General features: G+C 45.5%; 1 protein-coding gene across 2 annotated transcripts in view; it reads left to right on the plus strand.

Annotated features, from left to right (window-relative positions):
- SYT12 (synaptotagmin 12) overlaps nt 1-17,000 on the plus strand; it is a 93,146-nt gene that overhangs the window by 63,866 nt on the left and 12,280 nt on the right. For both annotated transcript variants that reach the window (XM_015420706.1, XM_015420705.1), the window contains 3 exons: nt 336-551; nt 5,199-5,319; nt 8,595-8,728. In XM_015420706.1, coding sequence (XP_015276192.1) covers nt 336-551; nt 5,199-5,319; nt 8,595-8,728 — 471 coding nt within the window. The remainder of the gene's footprint in view (nt 1-335; nt 552-5,198; nt 5,320-8,594; nt 8,729-17,000) is intronic.

Here is a 17,000-nt window from a genome sequence, read left to right on the forward strand (position 1 = left end):
TGGCTCTTCGGCTTTGAAACGGAGATGAGCACCGCAACCCTAGAGTCAGACTTGACTAGCTTTCGAGCAAGGAAAACCTTTACCTTACCATTTAGCTTAGAACTTTCTGGTCTCACTGGACCTCAGTTCTCCAAAGCCTCGATCAGAGGGGGGTCTTTCCCAGCACCTGGTATGTGAGATCCTTTTAACCGGATTAACTCTTGTCTAGACTTTCCAATCTACCAAGTTGCTGCCTTTTTGGTATGAATGTTTTTCAGATTTTCCTAGGATCCATCAACAGATGTCTCACTTGCAATGTTGAGCTTTTCCTATCCTACCTTTCCCTCTCTGTGTAGATCCAAAGAAGCGCCTACTCGGTCTTCTTCGATGAGAGGTTTTCAATCCCTTTGGATCCTGCTGCCCTGGAGGAAAACCGCTTGAGATTTTCTGTCTTTGGCATTGATGAGGATGAGAGAAACATCAGCACTGGCGTAGCTGAGCTAAAGTTGTCAGACTTGGATCTCTCTATCCGGCCTTTCAATGCGTGGCTGTATCTGCAGGACATGAACAAGGTAAAATGTCCTTCCTATTACTATCAGCTTTGTTCCTGACAATGAGTTTAATAGGTCACAAAAGAGATGGATAATGACATCAGTGATGTTAAAGAGTCACTGAGTGGTCTCTCCACCCACACATCTCCATGTTGACACAACAGATCCTGGGAAGACTGTTAACTTGGTTCTGTTGCAGCATGGCTTGGGTAGAGCAGAGCACTAAAGAATGGACATGACTGGGGGTTCGGAAAGGCATCTTCTTCTAGCACTCGCACGTGGTTCCTCATTGCCTATAGCCCCTCCCCTCAGGGAGACTGTGGTGTTAGGATTTTCCACCGCCTGAAGTACTGTATATACATTGTCTGAGTTCAGACTGGCAGTTTGCCCCGATATAGGTGCGTTTCAGAAACGTTCCACAACCGGATTAACAGGGCTGTTCACACAGGCACATCTGTCCGGTGTTCCCCAGCTGTACTCAACCCATCTCATAACGCTTCCCTCCCGAGTTTAAAAGATATCTGGTGAAAGTGGTAGCAAACCCTGGAAAGCGCGATTATCCCTCGTCCTCCCGCACCAACAAAGTGTGAACACCAAAAGCCGCATTTTTCTTATGTACATATGTGCTTATGCGCTCATGCGCATATCTCCAGATTACAAAAAAAGAAATCCGCACCTTACAGCTGTGCCTCCATGCCAGCAGTGTGAACGCTCCCTTGCACCTCCTCCCGGTATGCTCCCGCATCAGTTGCTGCACTGTGAACGGAAAAACCCCGAACAGTTTGTTCCGGCTCTTTTTTGCCACGACTCCCACTTCAAACTGCCAGTCTGAACTCCGCCATTGTTTTTATTTATTGTTATTTATTGGACTGTTTTTAAATGTAGTTGTATGTTTTTTGCCACGACTCCCGCTTCAAACTGCCAGTCTGAACTCAGCCATTGTTTTTATTTATTGTTATTTATTGGACTGTTTTTAAATGTAGTTGTATGTGAACAGATAACACTGTCGTAAGCCGCCCAGAGCCCTGCTTGCAGGGAAGGGCGGCCTAGTAAATCCAATTTAATAAATAATAAATCTGCATTCCCCCTGGTGCTGATGAGACCCTTGGCAGCTTCCCAGTCAATCCTAAAAGAAATCAACCCTGACTGTTCCCTGGAAGGCCAGATAATGAAACTGAAGCTCAAATACTTTGGCCACCCAATGAGAAGGGAGCACTCACTGGAGAAGACCCTGATGCTGGGAAAGACTGAAGGTCAAAGAAGACGGGGACGGCAAAGGATGAGATGGTCAGACAGTGTCATCGATGCAACGAACATGAAACTGAGCCAACTTCAGAGGACGGCGGAAGACCGGAAGGCCTGGCATGATCTGGTCCATGGGGTCGCGAAGAGTCGGACTCGACTGTGCGACTGAACAACAAATTAGCCCTGAGATGTTACCTTGATGATTTTCTAATGATCATGATTGCCAAGGAGACAAGATAGTGGTTTCTGACAGTATGCCTTCATCTAAAGTGATTTCTCATTAATCAGCAGATCTCCGTGAGCAGACAAAATTGCAGCAGTTTAGTGGTCATTAATGGATATGGACTTGTTCACAAATCGTTGCGCTTGCTGGATTGTCTTAGCAGAAATGTCACTTAAATGGAACATTTCTGTTGCAATGGACACTGTTACAAAGATTGGGGCCTTTAAAGATTTTGATTTCCTGACATTGTTACCCTCCTTCTGAAATCACATCTGTTGGTGACATCAGTGGAGCAACACCAGGACATGCCAGGGGAGGGGAGAGCTGCATTCCAAATACGCTCGTGCCGTAAACCTTACAGGGGCTCGAGTCACCCTCAGTCTAATCTCCCTCGCAAGGTTATTTATGGGGTTAAAATAGGAAAGGTGAGAATCGTAAGTGCTGCCCTGAGTGCCTTGAGGGAAATGTCAGGTTAAAGATGTGGAAGGCGGTTGAGAAAGTGTCCCTTTGCCATTGGTTAGGTGATTCTTTGTGTACACGAGTAGCCGAGTCGGCAGAGACGATGAAGGCATCACTGGCGGTTTCCACACGGGGATGGGGTTTTGTAGTCTCCCTGTTGCTGGGAAGGCTGTCGATAAAGGGATTCCCGTGGCAGGCTTCCTGGCAGTTTCCCTCCCCCAGTCCCCCAGAAGTGGCCACCACCACCACCCCGGGCCACCAGGATTTTTGCAATTTAAAAAAAAAATACGGCAGCACTGGATAGGATATTATTATAGTGATATACTATTGTAGCAATAAATTTAACAGGTTCTGTGAATTCCAGGATTTCTTTTTAAAAACAGAGTAAGTCTCTAGCACTTCTGCTGTGAAATCTGCAAGGGAATAGGCTAGATAGTGCCAATTCCAATAACCTTTATTGGCATAACAATCACTTTAAAAATAAAATATATCAGCCCTTATGCCAACAAAGAGAAACAATCAGAGTTACAGTGTACAGTTTGGTGTCGTGGTTAAGTGCTCGGACTCTAATCTGGGAGAACCGGATTTGATTCCCCACTCCTCCACTTGCACCTGGCTGGATGACCTTGGCCAAGCCGTAGTCCTGTCAGAGCTGTTCTGGAAAAAGAGCCGTTTCTGTCAAGAGCTCTCTCAGCCCCACCTGCCCCACAGGGTGTCTGTTGTGGGGAGGGGAAGGGAAAGGAGTTTGTAAGCTGCTCTGAGACACCGTTGGGTAGTGAAGGGCCATGGGGTATAAATTCAATCTCTTTTCTTCTTCTTCTTGTAACATTGTATATAGTAATAATAATAGGGCAAAGTGATCAAAGTTTGGAACAGTAATCTCAAGTATCACAGTAATTAAAACAGTTACAGTGAGAAGCTTAACTATCCAAAGAGGAATCATAGATAAACCTTGTCTCTCTCTCCACCTCCTTTCCTCTTTCCTTTTTTCTTCTCCCTTTTTCTTGGCCCCTAAGTACATTTGTCAGGAACTCTGCCACCTGCTCAGTAACTTCGGGGGTTTTGTCCGCTAGCAAGAACTCACTACCTCTATTGGTCGCAGCCTTAGAGAGTTGAAGGAGAGGGCTAATGGCTAGATACTTGCTCTTTTTATCAAAGCTGAAAATTTGGGGAGCCGACAATGGTAGAGCAGTATAATGATATTCTATTAAAAGCCCCTCAGTGGTGGGGAGAGGAAATGGCTGCTATGGGGCACGGGCAGGGAAACTGGCTTCCGTGAGGGTGGGAAGACCTGAATTTCCCCGCCACATATCCAGGCTTTAGTTGCGGTATTTTCTAAAATTTCGGAGCAAAGCAGATTTGAGAAAGCGCAGAGAAATGCCAGGGAACTCCTCAGAGATGCGTGAATGTACCAATATGCTGTGGGGAAGCAGGGGGGAAAAGCTTGCTTCTCAACAGCACTGACCTTGCAGCAGATCACCCATGCGGAAGTGGCATTTCAGGCCCAAGGAGTGTATAGGGCTTTGGTTCCTGTCAAGTATTGACTCAGCGCCGTTGTAAGTAAGTGAAATCAGCTTTATTATCAACAAGAACATCAGGTTTCTATCCCACAATATACAAAAGAATTATTTAGTATTCTTTTATCGGCGGCCAAAACAACTATTGCACAAAGTTGGAAAGATAATAATTTATTAAATATTAAGTCATGGTATTCAAAGGTGTGGGGACATATCCTTATGGACAAGATTTCTGACAGACTTACCAGCGCTGAAGATGTAACAAGATCACAGGCTTTTTATGGTCAATGGTACCCAATATTGGAAAATTTAGAAAATATTTTCGAACAGATTAAACCTAGTCAGAAATCTCAATATTATTCTTTTAGTCAGAAAGAGTGGTCAGTGTAAAAAATTGTATTATTATAGATTTAATTTTATGACGAAACAGATTATATTATAAAAATGTGTGTACAGTATATAACTATAAAACAACATTGTTCATTGTATTATTGTTATTGTTACTTGTTTTAGTTTTGGTTGTTTATATATTTTGTTAAGAAAATAAAAAAATTATAATAAAAAAAACAACAGTGGAGCATAGCTCCCTTAAACTATCCCGGGCTGATGTAGCCACGCCCTAGAATAGTTGAGGACCAATAGCATTGTACGGATAACAACCAATCAGGTCTGTTCCCTGCAGTACAGTTCTCTGGCTTCTGATTGGTTACAACTATACATTAGCCAATAGGGTTGTTCCAGCTTAGAATCCTGGCTAAGGTCTCGAGCTTAACATTACATTTCATACAGTGAATACATAACAGTTTCTTTCACCAAATGCACTTCCTGCATTTATTTCCCATTATCCCTTTTCCATAAAGGTCAAGCACATGGTACTAGGATAGTAGTAACTATTGTGTTGGGAAATGTGGGGTTTGACCTCATGGATGGGAGAATAAGGAGGAAATGAGGACCCTGCTGGAGAAGATCTTGTTAACTCGGGACCACAGGAGCTGACTTTGGGTTATTGTTCTTGCTGGACAAAAACTGGTAGCCATGGCTCAGAGTCAGCAATGATTAGCAGACTTAGAAGAGTGTAGTTTGGTTTAGAATTGCACTGTAAGACTTTGACTGCGGCTTATAAATAGTAACTCTTATACTGAATAAAGTAAATGCATAGCAATATACCTATTGCAAGAGTAGTGCAGTAATGAGAAATGAATGGTTCCTTCCGTTTCCCTGTAGGCAACCGATTCAGTGGGTGAAATCTTGCTTTCGCTTAGCTATCTACCAACAGCAGAGCGACTAACGGTTGTTGTGGTTAAGGCCAAGAATCTGGTATGGACCAACGGCAAAATGACTGCAGGTCAGTAATGAGTCTTGAAATGTACCCGTGCACCCCAACCCCTGCAATGCAGCTGTGGCTGGTTAGATACTGAGAATGCCACCTTAAATTTCAGTGGGTAGATTAGAAATGCTTGTTTTATCATTTTACATGCATTGCTGTGCACAGACTCCTCATGATGAGCATCCCTGCATTTCAGTTCCCAAGACAGAGCCTCTTCCAGTCTGAGCTAAATAGCATTTAACACACTCGTGCAAAGTAGCATTTTGTCTGGGCATTATATCTTTTTAGTAGCTGCTAGTCTGTGGCCTTATGGTTGAGCCCTAAGGTTGTTTTCTGCCAGCAGAGGTGGGCTATTCTTGCTGATTCACTCCTCCTACTGCAAGCCTTCATATCCCCCATGCTTGTCTTGAGGTATCCTCTGTCTCCCCAGGAACAGCATTTTGGAGGGTCTAGCAGGCTGCAGTAGGGAGGGGGAAATTGGCAGAAATCACCCCTTCCACTGGTGGAAGTGACTCTTGTTGGCAGAAAAGGACGTTTGGATCCAGTCTCTAATATTTTGTAAACGATTACTTTGTCCATCTTTGTACATTACTAAAAGACAACGGCACTGTTGGTGCCCAAACTGGATTTGTTTCCCGTTTACTGTACACAGGTGTACCAAAGCTTGCACATTTTGAAAGACTGTAATTAAGATAGTGTCCAAAATGTTTGGTGTACAAATTGTTACTAGACCCTTTGGTATACTTGTTAAAGTATGCAGTACCAGAAAAAATACAATAGTTCATTTGGAATGTAATAGAAGTTACTAGACTGACCTTTGGTAGACAGTGAAAAATTTGAAATCGCCATTAAAATAAGAATGGTTACAGTAAGTATAGGAAATAATGCCTCTTGTTAAGCTGATGTCTTATCAACGGTTTCTAGCAGAACATACATTAAGAGGATGCAGTCCAGTAATAGTACTTTTGAATGGCTGGACTTTATCTCTTAGCTGAGAATTCAGAAAAATCATGTAGTACCTTTATGTGCAAATGGTTATTCATAACCAAGTCTTTCTCAGTAAATCACTGGATTATTCTTACATTTATTCTGTTTTACTACAATGATTTAATGTTTAAAATGTGAAGAAAGCTATTGATTTGGAATTGATTGCAGCTGAAGTAACACATGAGGAGTGCTTTGAGGAGTGCTTTGAGGAGTGCTTTGTCATTTTCTCCCTTATTGTAGCCTAGACAAGGAGTAGCCATTAAGGAAGAGTTTCTGGTTCATGGTGTAATTCCTGGTTACTAGTGAGTACTATATGCTACTAGTGAGACAGACAGACAGACAACTGTTATTGGCATGTCAAAGATAAAAAAAGTACATTAAAATTTAAAATAACATATCGAGGTAACAAAGCAATTGTAAGGCCAACCAAAATGAAATAGATCAGTTAATAGCTTCCCTGCATCGAATCCCCTATGCATTTAGACGATGCCCCTGTAGCCGTTTCCCATGTTCTATTAAATTGTTCTATTTCCCATGTTCTATTAAATCCATTTCCCATGTTATATTAAATTGTCCATTATACATTAAGATTCGAGAAAAATTTCTGAACTCCCTTCTCTGTACAGGGTGTGGCCTCCCTGACAGTGTCCAGGTTCACTGGTTACTTTCTGGACATAATGTTCTCATAACCTCTAATGTCGCCTGTTGTTCAGCAGTTATTTTCTGGACACAACTTTCTCATAACCTCTAATGTCGCCTGTTTTCTCCAGTCTACTAGTGAGATATTAGAACAGCAGAATTACTCTCAGTCTGAGGGGCCAATGAACTAATGAACGGCCTAATTTCCAAATCATACACAATAAAATACTTGTTTTTTAAAAGAGTGATAATGGGAAACACATTGGGAAAAATTATTGGATTTAGTCATTAACACTAGTAAACTGTACAGCTACTGGTTTTTACACTGACTTTACACCTTCTTATACTGCTAGTGAAAGATGGAAATCACTGCATCTGGAAAAGAGAAAACCATTTCACCTCCTATTTTAGATCCTTTACTGCTCACCCTCTTCCTATATGTATGGACTGGTAATTTCCAATTTTGTTTCTGTCTCTGTCTTGACTCTAATTGACACTTGGCAACCAAACCCCCACACACCCTCGCTCTTTCTATATGTAATGATCAAGGAAATTCTGTTTCACTGTGACCGATTTCATACAAGAGCTGTGCCGCGGTCGCGGCTGCATTTTGATCCGCGGCTTCGCCCGATTTCCCCCGCGGTTTTGTGATCCTGTTTTTTGAGGATCACGAAACCGTGGGGGAAATCAGGAAAAGGTCAAAATGCGACCGCGCCGCTTCAAGTGGGAAATTGATCAATAGAAGCGGGGCAAAGGGAGGCTCGACCGCGGCGCAGCTCTTGTGTGAAATTGGTCTGTATCTGAAGAAGTGTGCTTGCACACAAAAGCTTATACCTTGAATAAAACGTTGTTGGCCTTAAAGGTGCCACTGGTCTCAAACTTTGTTCTACCTCCTGTTTTAGTTCTGCCTTCTCAGAGCCTCTCCAGAGAGTCATCACCGCAGGGGCAGTCATTAAATGTTCTAGAGGGTGGCTGTGGTCACACGCACAATATAATCTGGGGGGGAAGCGAGGCTGTTTACCCCGGGCCGAAATGAAGCACGTTTGTGCGATCATATGCCCACACGTGCCCCGCGGTTTCCAGATGCTAGTGGACTTTTTGCGGTGGCTTTTTACTACGCTCCTGCGGCGCTACGGAACGGCACGCCGATGACTACGGGACACTGGGCAGATGTTCCCGTCTGATCGTGCCGCTTTGCTCCGTGCTGGAATCGTGTGTATGCCGCCGCTTACGGTTCGTATGATCACACCCAGTGTCAAGCATCCCGTTTGGGCAGGAGGTGATTCTCTTTGAAGAGGCTAAGAAGTGATCAGTTAGTTTCCCATTTCAATTAAGTGGATTTCTCTTGGTTGTTATAAGAGAGAGCATCTATTATTTATTTAGATATGTAGATTTGTTATCCCACAGGCTGAAGGTGGAGTGGTGGTTTAAAGAGATAGCTAAAAAAAGTCTTAAATATCATTTTACCAGATAGTTCTAAAGCGCACCACACCCCTGTTTACATAGTCCTAACTGGCAGGGTGTGTGCCGCTTCCAGATGTGCAGTGGTACATTAGCCATATCCAAACTGGGGTACTTCAGAGCTTCAAAGATAGTCTGCATACAGAAGTCAGTTTTCCTGAAACAATGACCCAGTTAAGATGATCTTCTTCTTGCCATCCAATCAGATCCTTTTGTGAAAGTGTACTTGCTGCAAGACGGGAGGAAGATCAGCAAGAAGAAGACTGCGACAAAAAGAGATGACACAAATCCTGTATTTAATGAAGCCATGATTTTCTCCGTGCCAGCAATCGTCCTACAGGTAAGAGTCCCTTGGTCCAAAGTGAGAACCATCTGATGTATCTGTGCTGAGGCAGCAGCACAAATCGTAATGATGTAGAGATCCAACTCCATCAGAATTTGCCTCTACCATGTCCTATTTCCCCCATGAGTAACATAATGGATAGGAATGCTGTGAGCTTTGCCGTAAATGAGCTTGGCAGCTTACCATATTCACTGGGAACAGTCATGGTGAGCCAATCCCAGAATTAGGTTGCTGGGACAGCAAACATCCCAAACTCCTCATGAACTGGTTCACTGCTCATTCGTTATTTTGTTGTTGCTGTTGTTTCTTACGATGTGTAGTATTAGGTTGATCTCTTAGCATTAATAACAGATGGACCCTGTGAACTGGTGAACCAGGTAATTCTGGACCTGGAAGGTGGAGTATGTGGAGTGAAGTACTGAAGTACCATGTGGGTATCTAAGTTCAGGTGTGCACTGAACCAGAAGTGGATTTTTATTTATGTATTTATTTATTTTGCTGTATCCAGTGGGACTGACGAGGCAGGATGGTGGGCTGTTTTTGTTCTATTCCTTTCCAGCTATTCATTGTCAAAAAGATGAAATGGTCACTGTCACCATAGAGTTACATGCTAAAGCCCTGCACTTGGGCCTTAATAGCAGAGCTTACCCAGAAGCCATTCCCTTACGCCCCATTTAACTTGAGTATAGTGGTGTGGTGTACTCTGAAACAATCTGGTGGTCTTCATGCCTTGCATAGCAATTCTCCTGTTATACTTATAAATTCTATCCCCACCTGTGGTGACTCCTTAGCGGTTTGTCTGGGCCCTTGGGGGCCATAAGGAGGATGGTAAATTTCCCCCATCCTAATCATAGATGTGTTTATTAAAAAAAAAAGATTATTTTTTTCCCAAAATTCACTGCGGTATTGTCTGTGGGAGGTGTGGTTCCCAAAAGGGAGGGGGGCAAGTTCAGTGTTTGTTGTACAATGTATTTGTTTTCGTTAATTGTACTACTTTGTCTAGTTCCTTTTCTTTGAGTCTATTTGGCCTGCTTGGTGATTTGTTTTGCCTTTGTAGCTTGTGCAGTTCCCTATTGCAATGCGTACATACATTGTTATTGTATTCGAGTACAAACCAATGCAATACAAGTGCAACAACTAGTCTAAAGGCATATGTGAGTTACACATGGTATGAGTGACTGGTGATGGTGATAAAGATGCTATTGCTAACTACTGACATGGGGGGGAAATACAGTTCCCACGATCCTTTGCAGAACTGCACATGTGCCGTGCAGCATACGTGCTCAGAGGCCAATCGTGCATGCATGCTGTTGAGCTGGGTATGCAGCTGCCTGGTGAAATCCAATGAATCGCTCAGCGAACATTCAATCTGATCATTGATCAACTGAGATATTTGTAATGGTGACTGTGAGATGGTCTTGAACCTCCAGGAGTTTGGGCATTTCTAACAACAGACAAGCGGGAGATGCTTTTTCAGGACCAGGGAGAGGCTCTTTTGCTACATACCTTTAGTTAACTACAGTCTACCTAATGTCCAATCAATTCCGATCCGAGTGCTGATTCTCAGGACTTTAGGTAAAGGTAAAGGTTCCCTTGCTCAAAAGCCAGTCGAATCCGACTCTAGGGATGCGGTGCTCATTTCAATTTCCAAGCCAAAGAGCCAGCGCCATCCGAAGACGTTTCCGTGGTCATGTGGCCGGCATGGCTAAACACCAAGGCGCACGGAACGCTGTTCCCTTCCCACCGAAGTGGTACCTATTTATCTACTTGCAATTTCTTGCTTTCGAACTGCTAGGTTGGCAGGAAGCTGGGGCCAGAGACGGGAGCTCACTCCCTCATGCGGCAACTCGGGTCTCGAACTGCTGAACGACCGACCTTCCACAGCCTGCAGTTCAGTCTCTTAACCACTTGAGCCACCGCAGCTCCGTTCTCGGGACTTTAGCATAAGTGTAAACCTGCTTTATATAGAGTCAGACTCTTGCTCCATACTGTCTGAACTGTAGTTTACTTCTGATTTATTTTTAACAGTTCAGTTATTCAAGGAATTGGCTGTTGGGCTCTCAGACTGTATAGGAGACTATTAAACAATGTGAACATATTAAATACATTAATATTTAAAAGTGCTCATATATTGAATGCTGTTTTTGTTTGCCCCGTTGTCGCCCACGAACCCATCCTCGACAGATCTTTTTGGAGTCCCTCACAATCCTCCCTAGTTCTCACCACCCTGAACAACTTCGTATCATCCGCAAATGTAACCACTTCACTGCTGACTCCCAACTCCAAATCATTAATGAACAAGTTAAAAAGCATCGGGACCAGTACTGATTCCTGCAGTACCCCACTGCTTACCACCTTCCACTGAGAAAATTGCCCATTTATATTCACTCTCTGTTTCCTATCGATCAGTCAGTTTTTGGTCCACAAGAGGACTTGTCCTTTTATCCCATGAATATTGAGCTTACTTAGGAGCCTTTGATGAGGAACTTTATCAAAAGCTTTCTGGAAGCTAAATTAGGATAGGAATACAATATTCATTTCTTTTTACTCCTTCTGATATCTGTAGTTTTTAATCTTTCTGAGTTCATAGGTCTTTTCTTGATGGGAAATAGGTTTCTGTCTACAAGGTGTTGGTGAGCAAGGCAGAGGCCGTTGAATTAAACCCTGGAAAAGGAGAGAGCCCTACAGGGGAGGGGAAAAACAAAATCCCTGCATCATTGGGGGGGGGAGGAGGCAAATATAATTTCATTTGCTTTTTGGTCATTCAGAATCTCCTATGCTGGAAGCTAATATATCTAAAAGAGTAATCTTCAAAGCAGCAGTAATAAGGAGGACTCTTTATTCAGCAACCGCAAAGAAATTTGATGAGTTACCATAACGACTGAGCAAAGACTGTGGTTTTTTCCTTTCTTTCTTGGGGGAATTGTAGAGGGTTAGGACAGTGGCTCAGAAAATAGGAGAGTCGTGAAGAGGTGGGAGACCGAGGAACAAATGTTGAAGTGCATAAATCTGTAGAGGGGCTTTCTTTGCAAGCAGGAAAGAAAACTACCCCTTGAATAAGAATGCCGTTGTGGCTGGCTAGTAAAATGTTAAAGGCTTGACAGTGCAATCCGGGCAGTTTTACACCCTTCTAAGCCCACTGACTTCAGTGGATTTAGAAAGACGTAACTTTACCCGGGATTCCAAGGAGGCTGAAGGGGCTAAAGTTCCACAAATGATTGGCCTGGAGGAAACAGTTTGGTCAATCAGAGAGGCGTAGCAGATTGTTGTTGTTGTTCAGTCGCACAGTTGAGTCCGACTCTTCGCGACCCCATGGACCACATCACGCCAGGCCCTCCTGTCTTCCGTCGTGCTCCGGAGTTTGCTTAATTTCATGTTCGTTGCCTCGATAGCACTGTCCAACCATCTCATCCGCATACCATTAGAGTGGTATCATCTGCACATCTGAAGTTGTTGATGTTTTCCCAGCAATCTTAATTCAAACATTGTTCAAATTGGTCGCAGATTAAGAGGTTACATACCTTTCCTCAGGGGTCATTTCGTAGAAAAAGAGGTGCAGGGGCTCATTAGCATAACTCATTAGCATAACTTATTTGCACATGCCACACCCCCTGACATCACCGGAAGCGTGTCAGAAGGCAACGCCCACCGCTCAGGCTCCACTGGACTCTTTTGGATTGCTAGCTATTGGGGGGGGGGGGAACGTGCAGATCTGCCCTCGCAGAGGAGGAAGAGCTTGTACCTGAATAAAACCTGGTCTTAAAGGTGCCACTGGACTGTTTTGGAGGGGGGTGGCTCTGCAACTTACCTGGCTGCTTCTTGCTCTGACTGAGGGCTTCTGGGAGAAGGGGGTCGGGTTTGTTGCATGTTCCCGCCCCCTGGGCTTCTTACTGCCGGAGCTCCTGCAGGAAATGACGCACTGCCTTTCCTGTCTTTCCTCCTGAAGTCCCCAAGCCCCCCCCCAGCCCTGTATATCTGTTTCTAACACTCTTCCCCACATGTGGTTTCCTTCCTTCCTTTCCCCGTTACCTCCCCATAGCTGAGCTCCCCCCAAACAAGATTATGGTTGACAGACTGAATTTAAATAGGAGGAGGCAAGGAGCAGGAACAGCTGTGTGCCAGTCACTGAGGCGTTGACAGAAAGAGGAGTTGCAGTCGAACGTGTAGAAGGAAGGTTAAAAAATGGCAAAACGCGTAAGCTCTTAATGCCAAAAAAATACAGTGGCTGGTATTAAGCTGATCTTAAGAACATCAGAGAAGCCAATGTTGGATCAGGCCAATGGCCCTTCCAGTCCAGCACTCTGTGTCACACAGTGGCTAAAACCCAGGAGCCATCAGGAAGTCCACCAGCGGGGCCAGAACTCCGGAAGCCCTCCCACTGTGGCCCCCGAAGAACACAGAGCATCACTGCCCCAGACATACAGTGTTCCATCTATACCTTGTGGCTAACAGCCACCGATGGACCTCTGCTCCATATGCTTATCTCATTCCCTCTTGAAGCCATCCATGCTTGTAGCCGCCGCCACCTCCTGTGGCAGTGAATTCCATGTCTTAATCACTCTTTGGGCGAAGAAGGACTTCTTTTTATCTGTTCAAAGCCTTTTTGTTGTTCAGTTGCACAGTCGAGTCCGACTCTTCGCGACCCCATGGACCAGATCGCACCAGGCCTTCCGGTCTTCCGCCGGAAGCCTACTTCATTAATTAGTTCAAAGCCTACTGCTCATTAATTTCATTCAGTGCCCAGGAGTTCTTGTATTGTGAAAAGGGGGGAAAGTTTCTCTGCCTTCTCTATACTATGCACATTTCTCCAAGCTAAAGAGCCCTATCCTCTTTAACTTTTCTTAAGGCGTTCCATCCCCTTAATCATTTTAGTTGCCCTTTTCTGCACCTTTCCCCAATGCTATAATATCTCTTTTGAGGTACAGTGACCAGGAACTGTACACAATATTCCAAATGAGGCCGCACCATTGATTTATACAGGGGCATCATGATACTGGCTGATTTGTTTTCAATACTTTGCCTAAAAATCCCCAGCATAGCATTTGCCTGCGGGGTGGGGCGGTGGCATGGGCCCAAATCCCAAGCGGCGAATCGCTGCTGGGAAATCAGCCCCCTGCGCATAGTGGCCCCCACTCCACTGTCAAAAAGACCCTTTAAAGACCCTCTCCCTCTCTGCTGAAAGATGTAAAGGGTCCGTCCTCCAGCTGATCAGTGGGCCACCTGCTCTCCCGCCAATCAGCTGGAGCTCTTTAAATCTCTGCAGGGAGAGAGGGAGAGGGGTGGCCGCGGGTGGCTGCAGCTTGGGGGTGGGTCTTGGGGGCAGGGCTTGGGGCATTCCCCACCTACCCCCAGAATGCCCCCCACAAACTCCCCCGCAGGAATGATGAGGGGACCTGGCAACCCTAATTTTATCCGAACTTCCAGTTTTGTAGTTTTAAATTGTCCCCAAGCTTCCCAAAGGGATTTGACCCTCCTTATCTTTCCTTTCAGTTCCTTCTCCACAAGCCACCCTCGTTTGAGAGAAGTCACCTTTCTAAAGTTAAATGTGGTTGTGTTGGGTTTTTTGGCAACTCTATTTACATAAATGCATTATGTAAATAGTTACTTAATACCATCACGGTCACTGCTCCCAACTGGCGCTGTCACATTTACATCATTCACCAGGTCTTGAGGCTTACTTAGGACCAAGTCCAGGATCATCTCCCCACCCCACCCCGGAGGTTCTGTGACCATTTGCTCCACGGCTATGGAATTGCTATGGGATTTGTTTATCATTGTTTATTGACACAAAGGAGATGCGGTGGCTCAAGTGGTTAAGACGCTGAACTGCAGGCTGTGGAAGGTCAGTAGTTCAGCAGTTCGAGGGTAGAGCACTTTTAACTATAACATTTGACAAGCCTTTATTGGCATACGTATAGACATACAATAGGAGATCAGATTAAATACAAGTAAGGAGACCCATGATACTCGCGGGGGGGGGGAGAAGAGATCCATCTCCTCCATCCCCCCCCTGCTCGATCTCCCCGAACGGGGGCCGAGGCAATGCCCCCCCCCTGTAAGGGGACCCGCGATGCTCGGGGGAGGGGGAAGAGCTCCGTCTTCTCCATCCCCCCCGCTCGATCTCCCCGAGGCGGCAGCGGCGGCGAGGCCGGTCTCCCCCCCCCCGTAAGGGACCCCGTGATACTCGTGGGGGGAGAAGCGTTCCGTGCGCCTTGGTGTTTAGTCATGCCGGCCACATGACCACGGAGACCCGGGTTGCCGCATGACGGAGTGAGCTCCCGTCTCTAGTTCCAGCTCCTGCCAACCTAGCAGTTCGAAAGCAAGAAATTGCAAGTAGATAAATAGGTACCGCTTCGATGGGAAGGTAACAGCGTTCCGTGCGCCTTGGTGTTTAGTCATGCCGGCCACATGACCACGGAAACGTCTTTGGACAGCGCTGGCTCTTCGGCTTTGAAACGGAGATGAGCACCGCAACCCTAGAGTCGGACTCGACTGGCTTTCGAACAAGGGAACCTTTACCGTTACTTTTTATTGAAACAAAGGCAGCTCTTAAAACATGGCCGACCAGAGCAATCACAGAGGCGGAATGGACTCCTTTAACAGGAGCCAAGAAGAGGGGATTTTGGAAGGTTGGAGCTTGCCAACAGAAGTGAGTGGGGGGGAAACTACACCTGCCAGAATTCCCACTTCTGCACAGTGGTTAACTGATCAGAAACCCTCCTTTGTACCTGGTTGTTTCCCCCTGCCCCCATAGGCCGCAGGCAGCTACTGACGTATTCTGGAGAACTCACATTGATTTTAGTGGACCTGCAGTGGAATGAATGGTATGGAGATGGCGGGTGTACTGTGTGCACCTACACATGTTTACTCAGGAGAGTTCCACTGTGTTCAGTGGTGCTTATTCCCAAGTGACAGGCACGGGGTGCAGTCATATGCAGAGTTATCCAGTCTGGCCATTTACATCAGTCGGCTTATGCTGGAGAAACTCTGCCTGGGAGTGAATCGCTCCTCTTTGAAATAGTTCTAGTGTGTGCATTGATATCATCAGGGAAGATGTCAGTCTTCGGGGATAATAGTCTTGCATTCCTAGCCAGGAAATGCCCTTTCCCACTTTCCAGAACCTTCCCTTCTGCACTGTCCGTTCTGCCGCGTAACATTTTGTGCATTTAGATATGATCTACTGATCTTAAGTAAAAGCTGCAGGGAGAGATTTCTTGGGGGACAGACTGATTGCTGAGCATCTGGTTTCTAGCTGTTCAGTCTATTTGCGAATGCAAAAGAAGCTGATGAGCATCAAAGCACAAATGAGGAATTTGCTGGGGGGAAAGGAGCCACTGCAATTAATATGCAGAGATGAGCGGAAGAAACAAGGTTTGGCTGCAAACTTCTCTGGCATTTAGGTCCCAAGATTTGATTTAAAAGCAGCCCCGTAGCTAAGGAGTTTTTGGGGAGGGGGCCGTGGGGGCCACCAGCCAATTAAACCAAATTGGTGGAATTCCTAAGGCAGCCCCAACGGAGGGGGGAGGAAACTCTAAATGAGTCCCCCGGGGTCCCGGCTGATTCAGATCTGTTTTTTGGATTTTGGACTGATCTCTGTGTCTGTCTCGGGGAGTTCTTGCCGTCATGTCTCAGGCTAACCTTTCCAGGAGGGGCGGAGTGCCGTAAAGGCTGCGGGGGAGAGGCCAGAGGGAAAGGGCCAGGAGGGGGCGGACCGCAGCACGGCGACATTCAGGCGCCCCCAAGGCGACGTGCCCACCACCCCCTCAAGGCACTTGGGGCGGAAGCGCGTGTGGTGCCCTGTCACCTTTGTGTGTCGCTGGCTTTTGGGAACGCTGCCTGCTGCCGCTGCTGCAGATCCCCCAGCCTCCTTCCTTCCATCAGGCGGAGAAGGGGCAGTTCCACGCGTTAGCTATAGGCTTGTTTAAAAGCCTCCTTGGTATTTTAAAAAATGGTATATAGGTTTGGGGAATGCACAGCTGCCACTAGGACTCAAATTAAAAATCAGTTGAAGATATTAAGTATAGAGATGTGAACGCCCGGGAAAAAACCGGAAAACTTTGGGGGGAAACCATTCCCCCGCCCCGTTTTTTTCCTGAAGCCTTTTTGTTTTTTTCTGAAAAATCGGAAAAATTGAAAAAAGAAAAGAAAAGAAATTGATTATGGAACGTTTTATTTTAACATGAGGAATAAAATATTTTAAGACAAGGTGTTCAAATATTTTCCAAATCATATGGTATCAGATTGATCTGATTTCTGTGCACTGAGGACA

The sequence above is a fragment of the Gekko japonicus genome, unplaced genomic scaffold (genome assembly GCF_001447785.1).
Source record: "Gekko japonicus isolate JY-2015 unplaced genomic scaffold, Gekko_japonicus_V1.1 scaffold1322, whole genome shotgun sequence".
NCBI classification, from domain to species: domain Eukaryota; kingdom Metazoa; phylum Chordata; class Lepidosauria; order Squamata; family Gekkonidae; genus Gekko; species Gekko japonicus.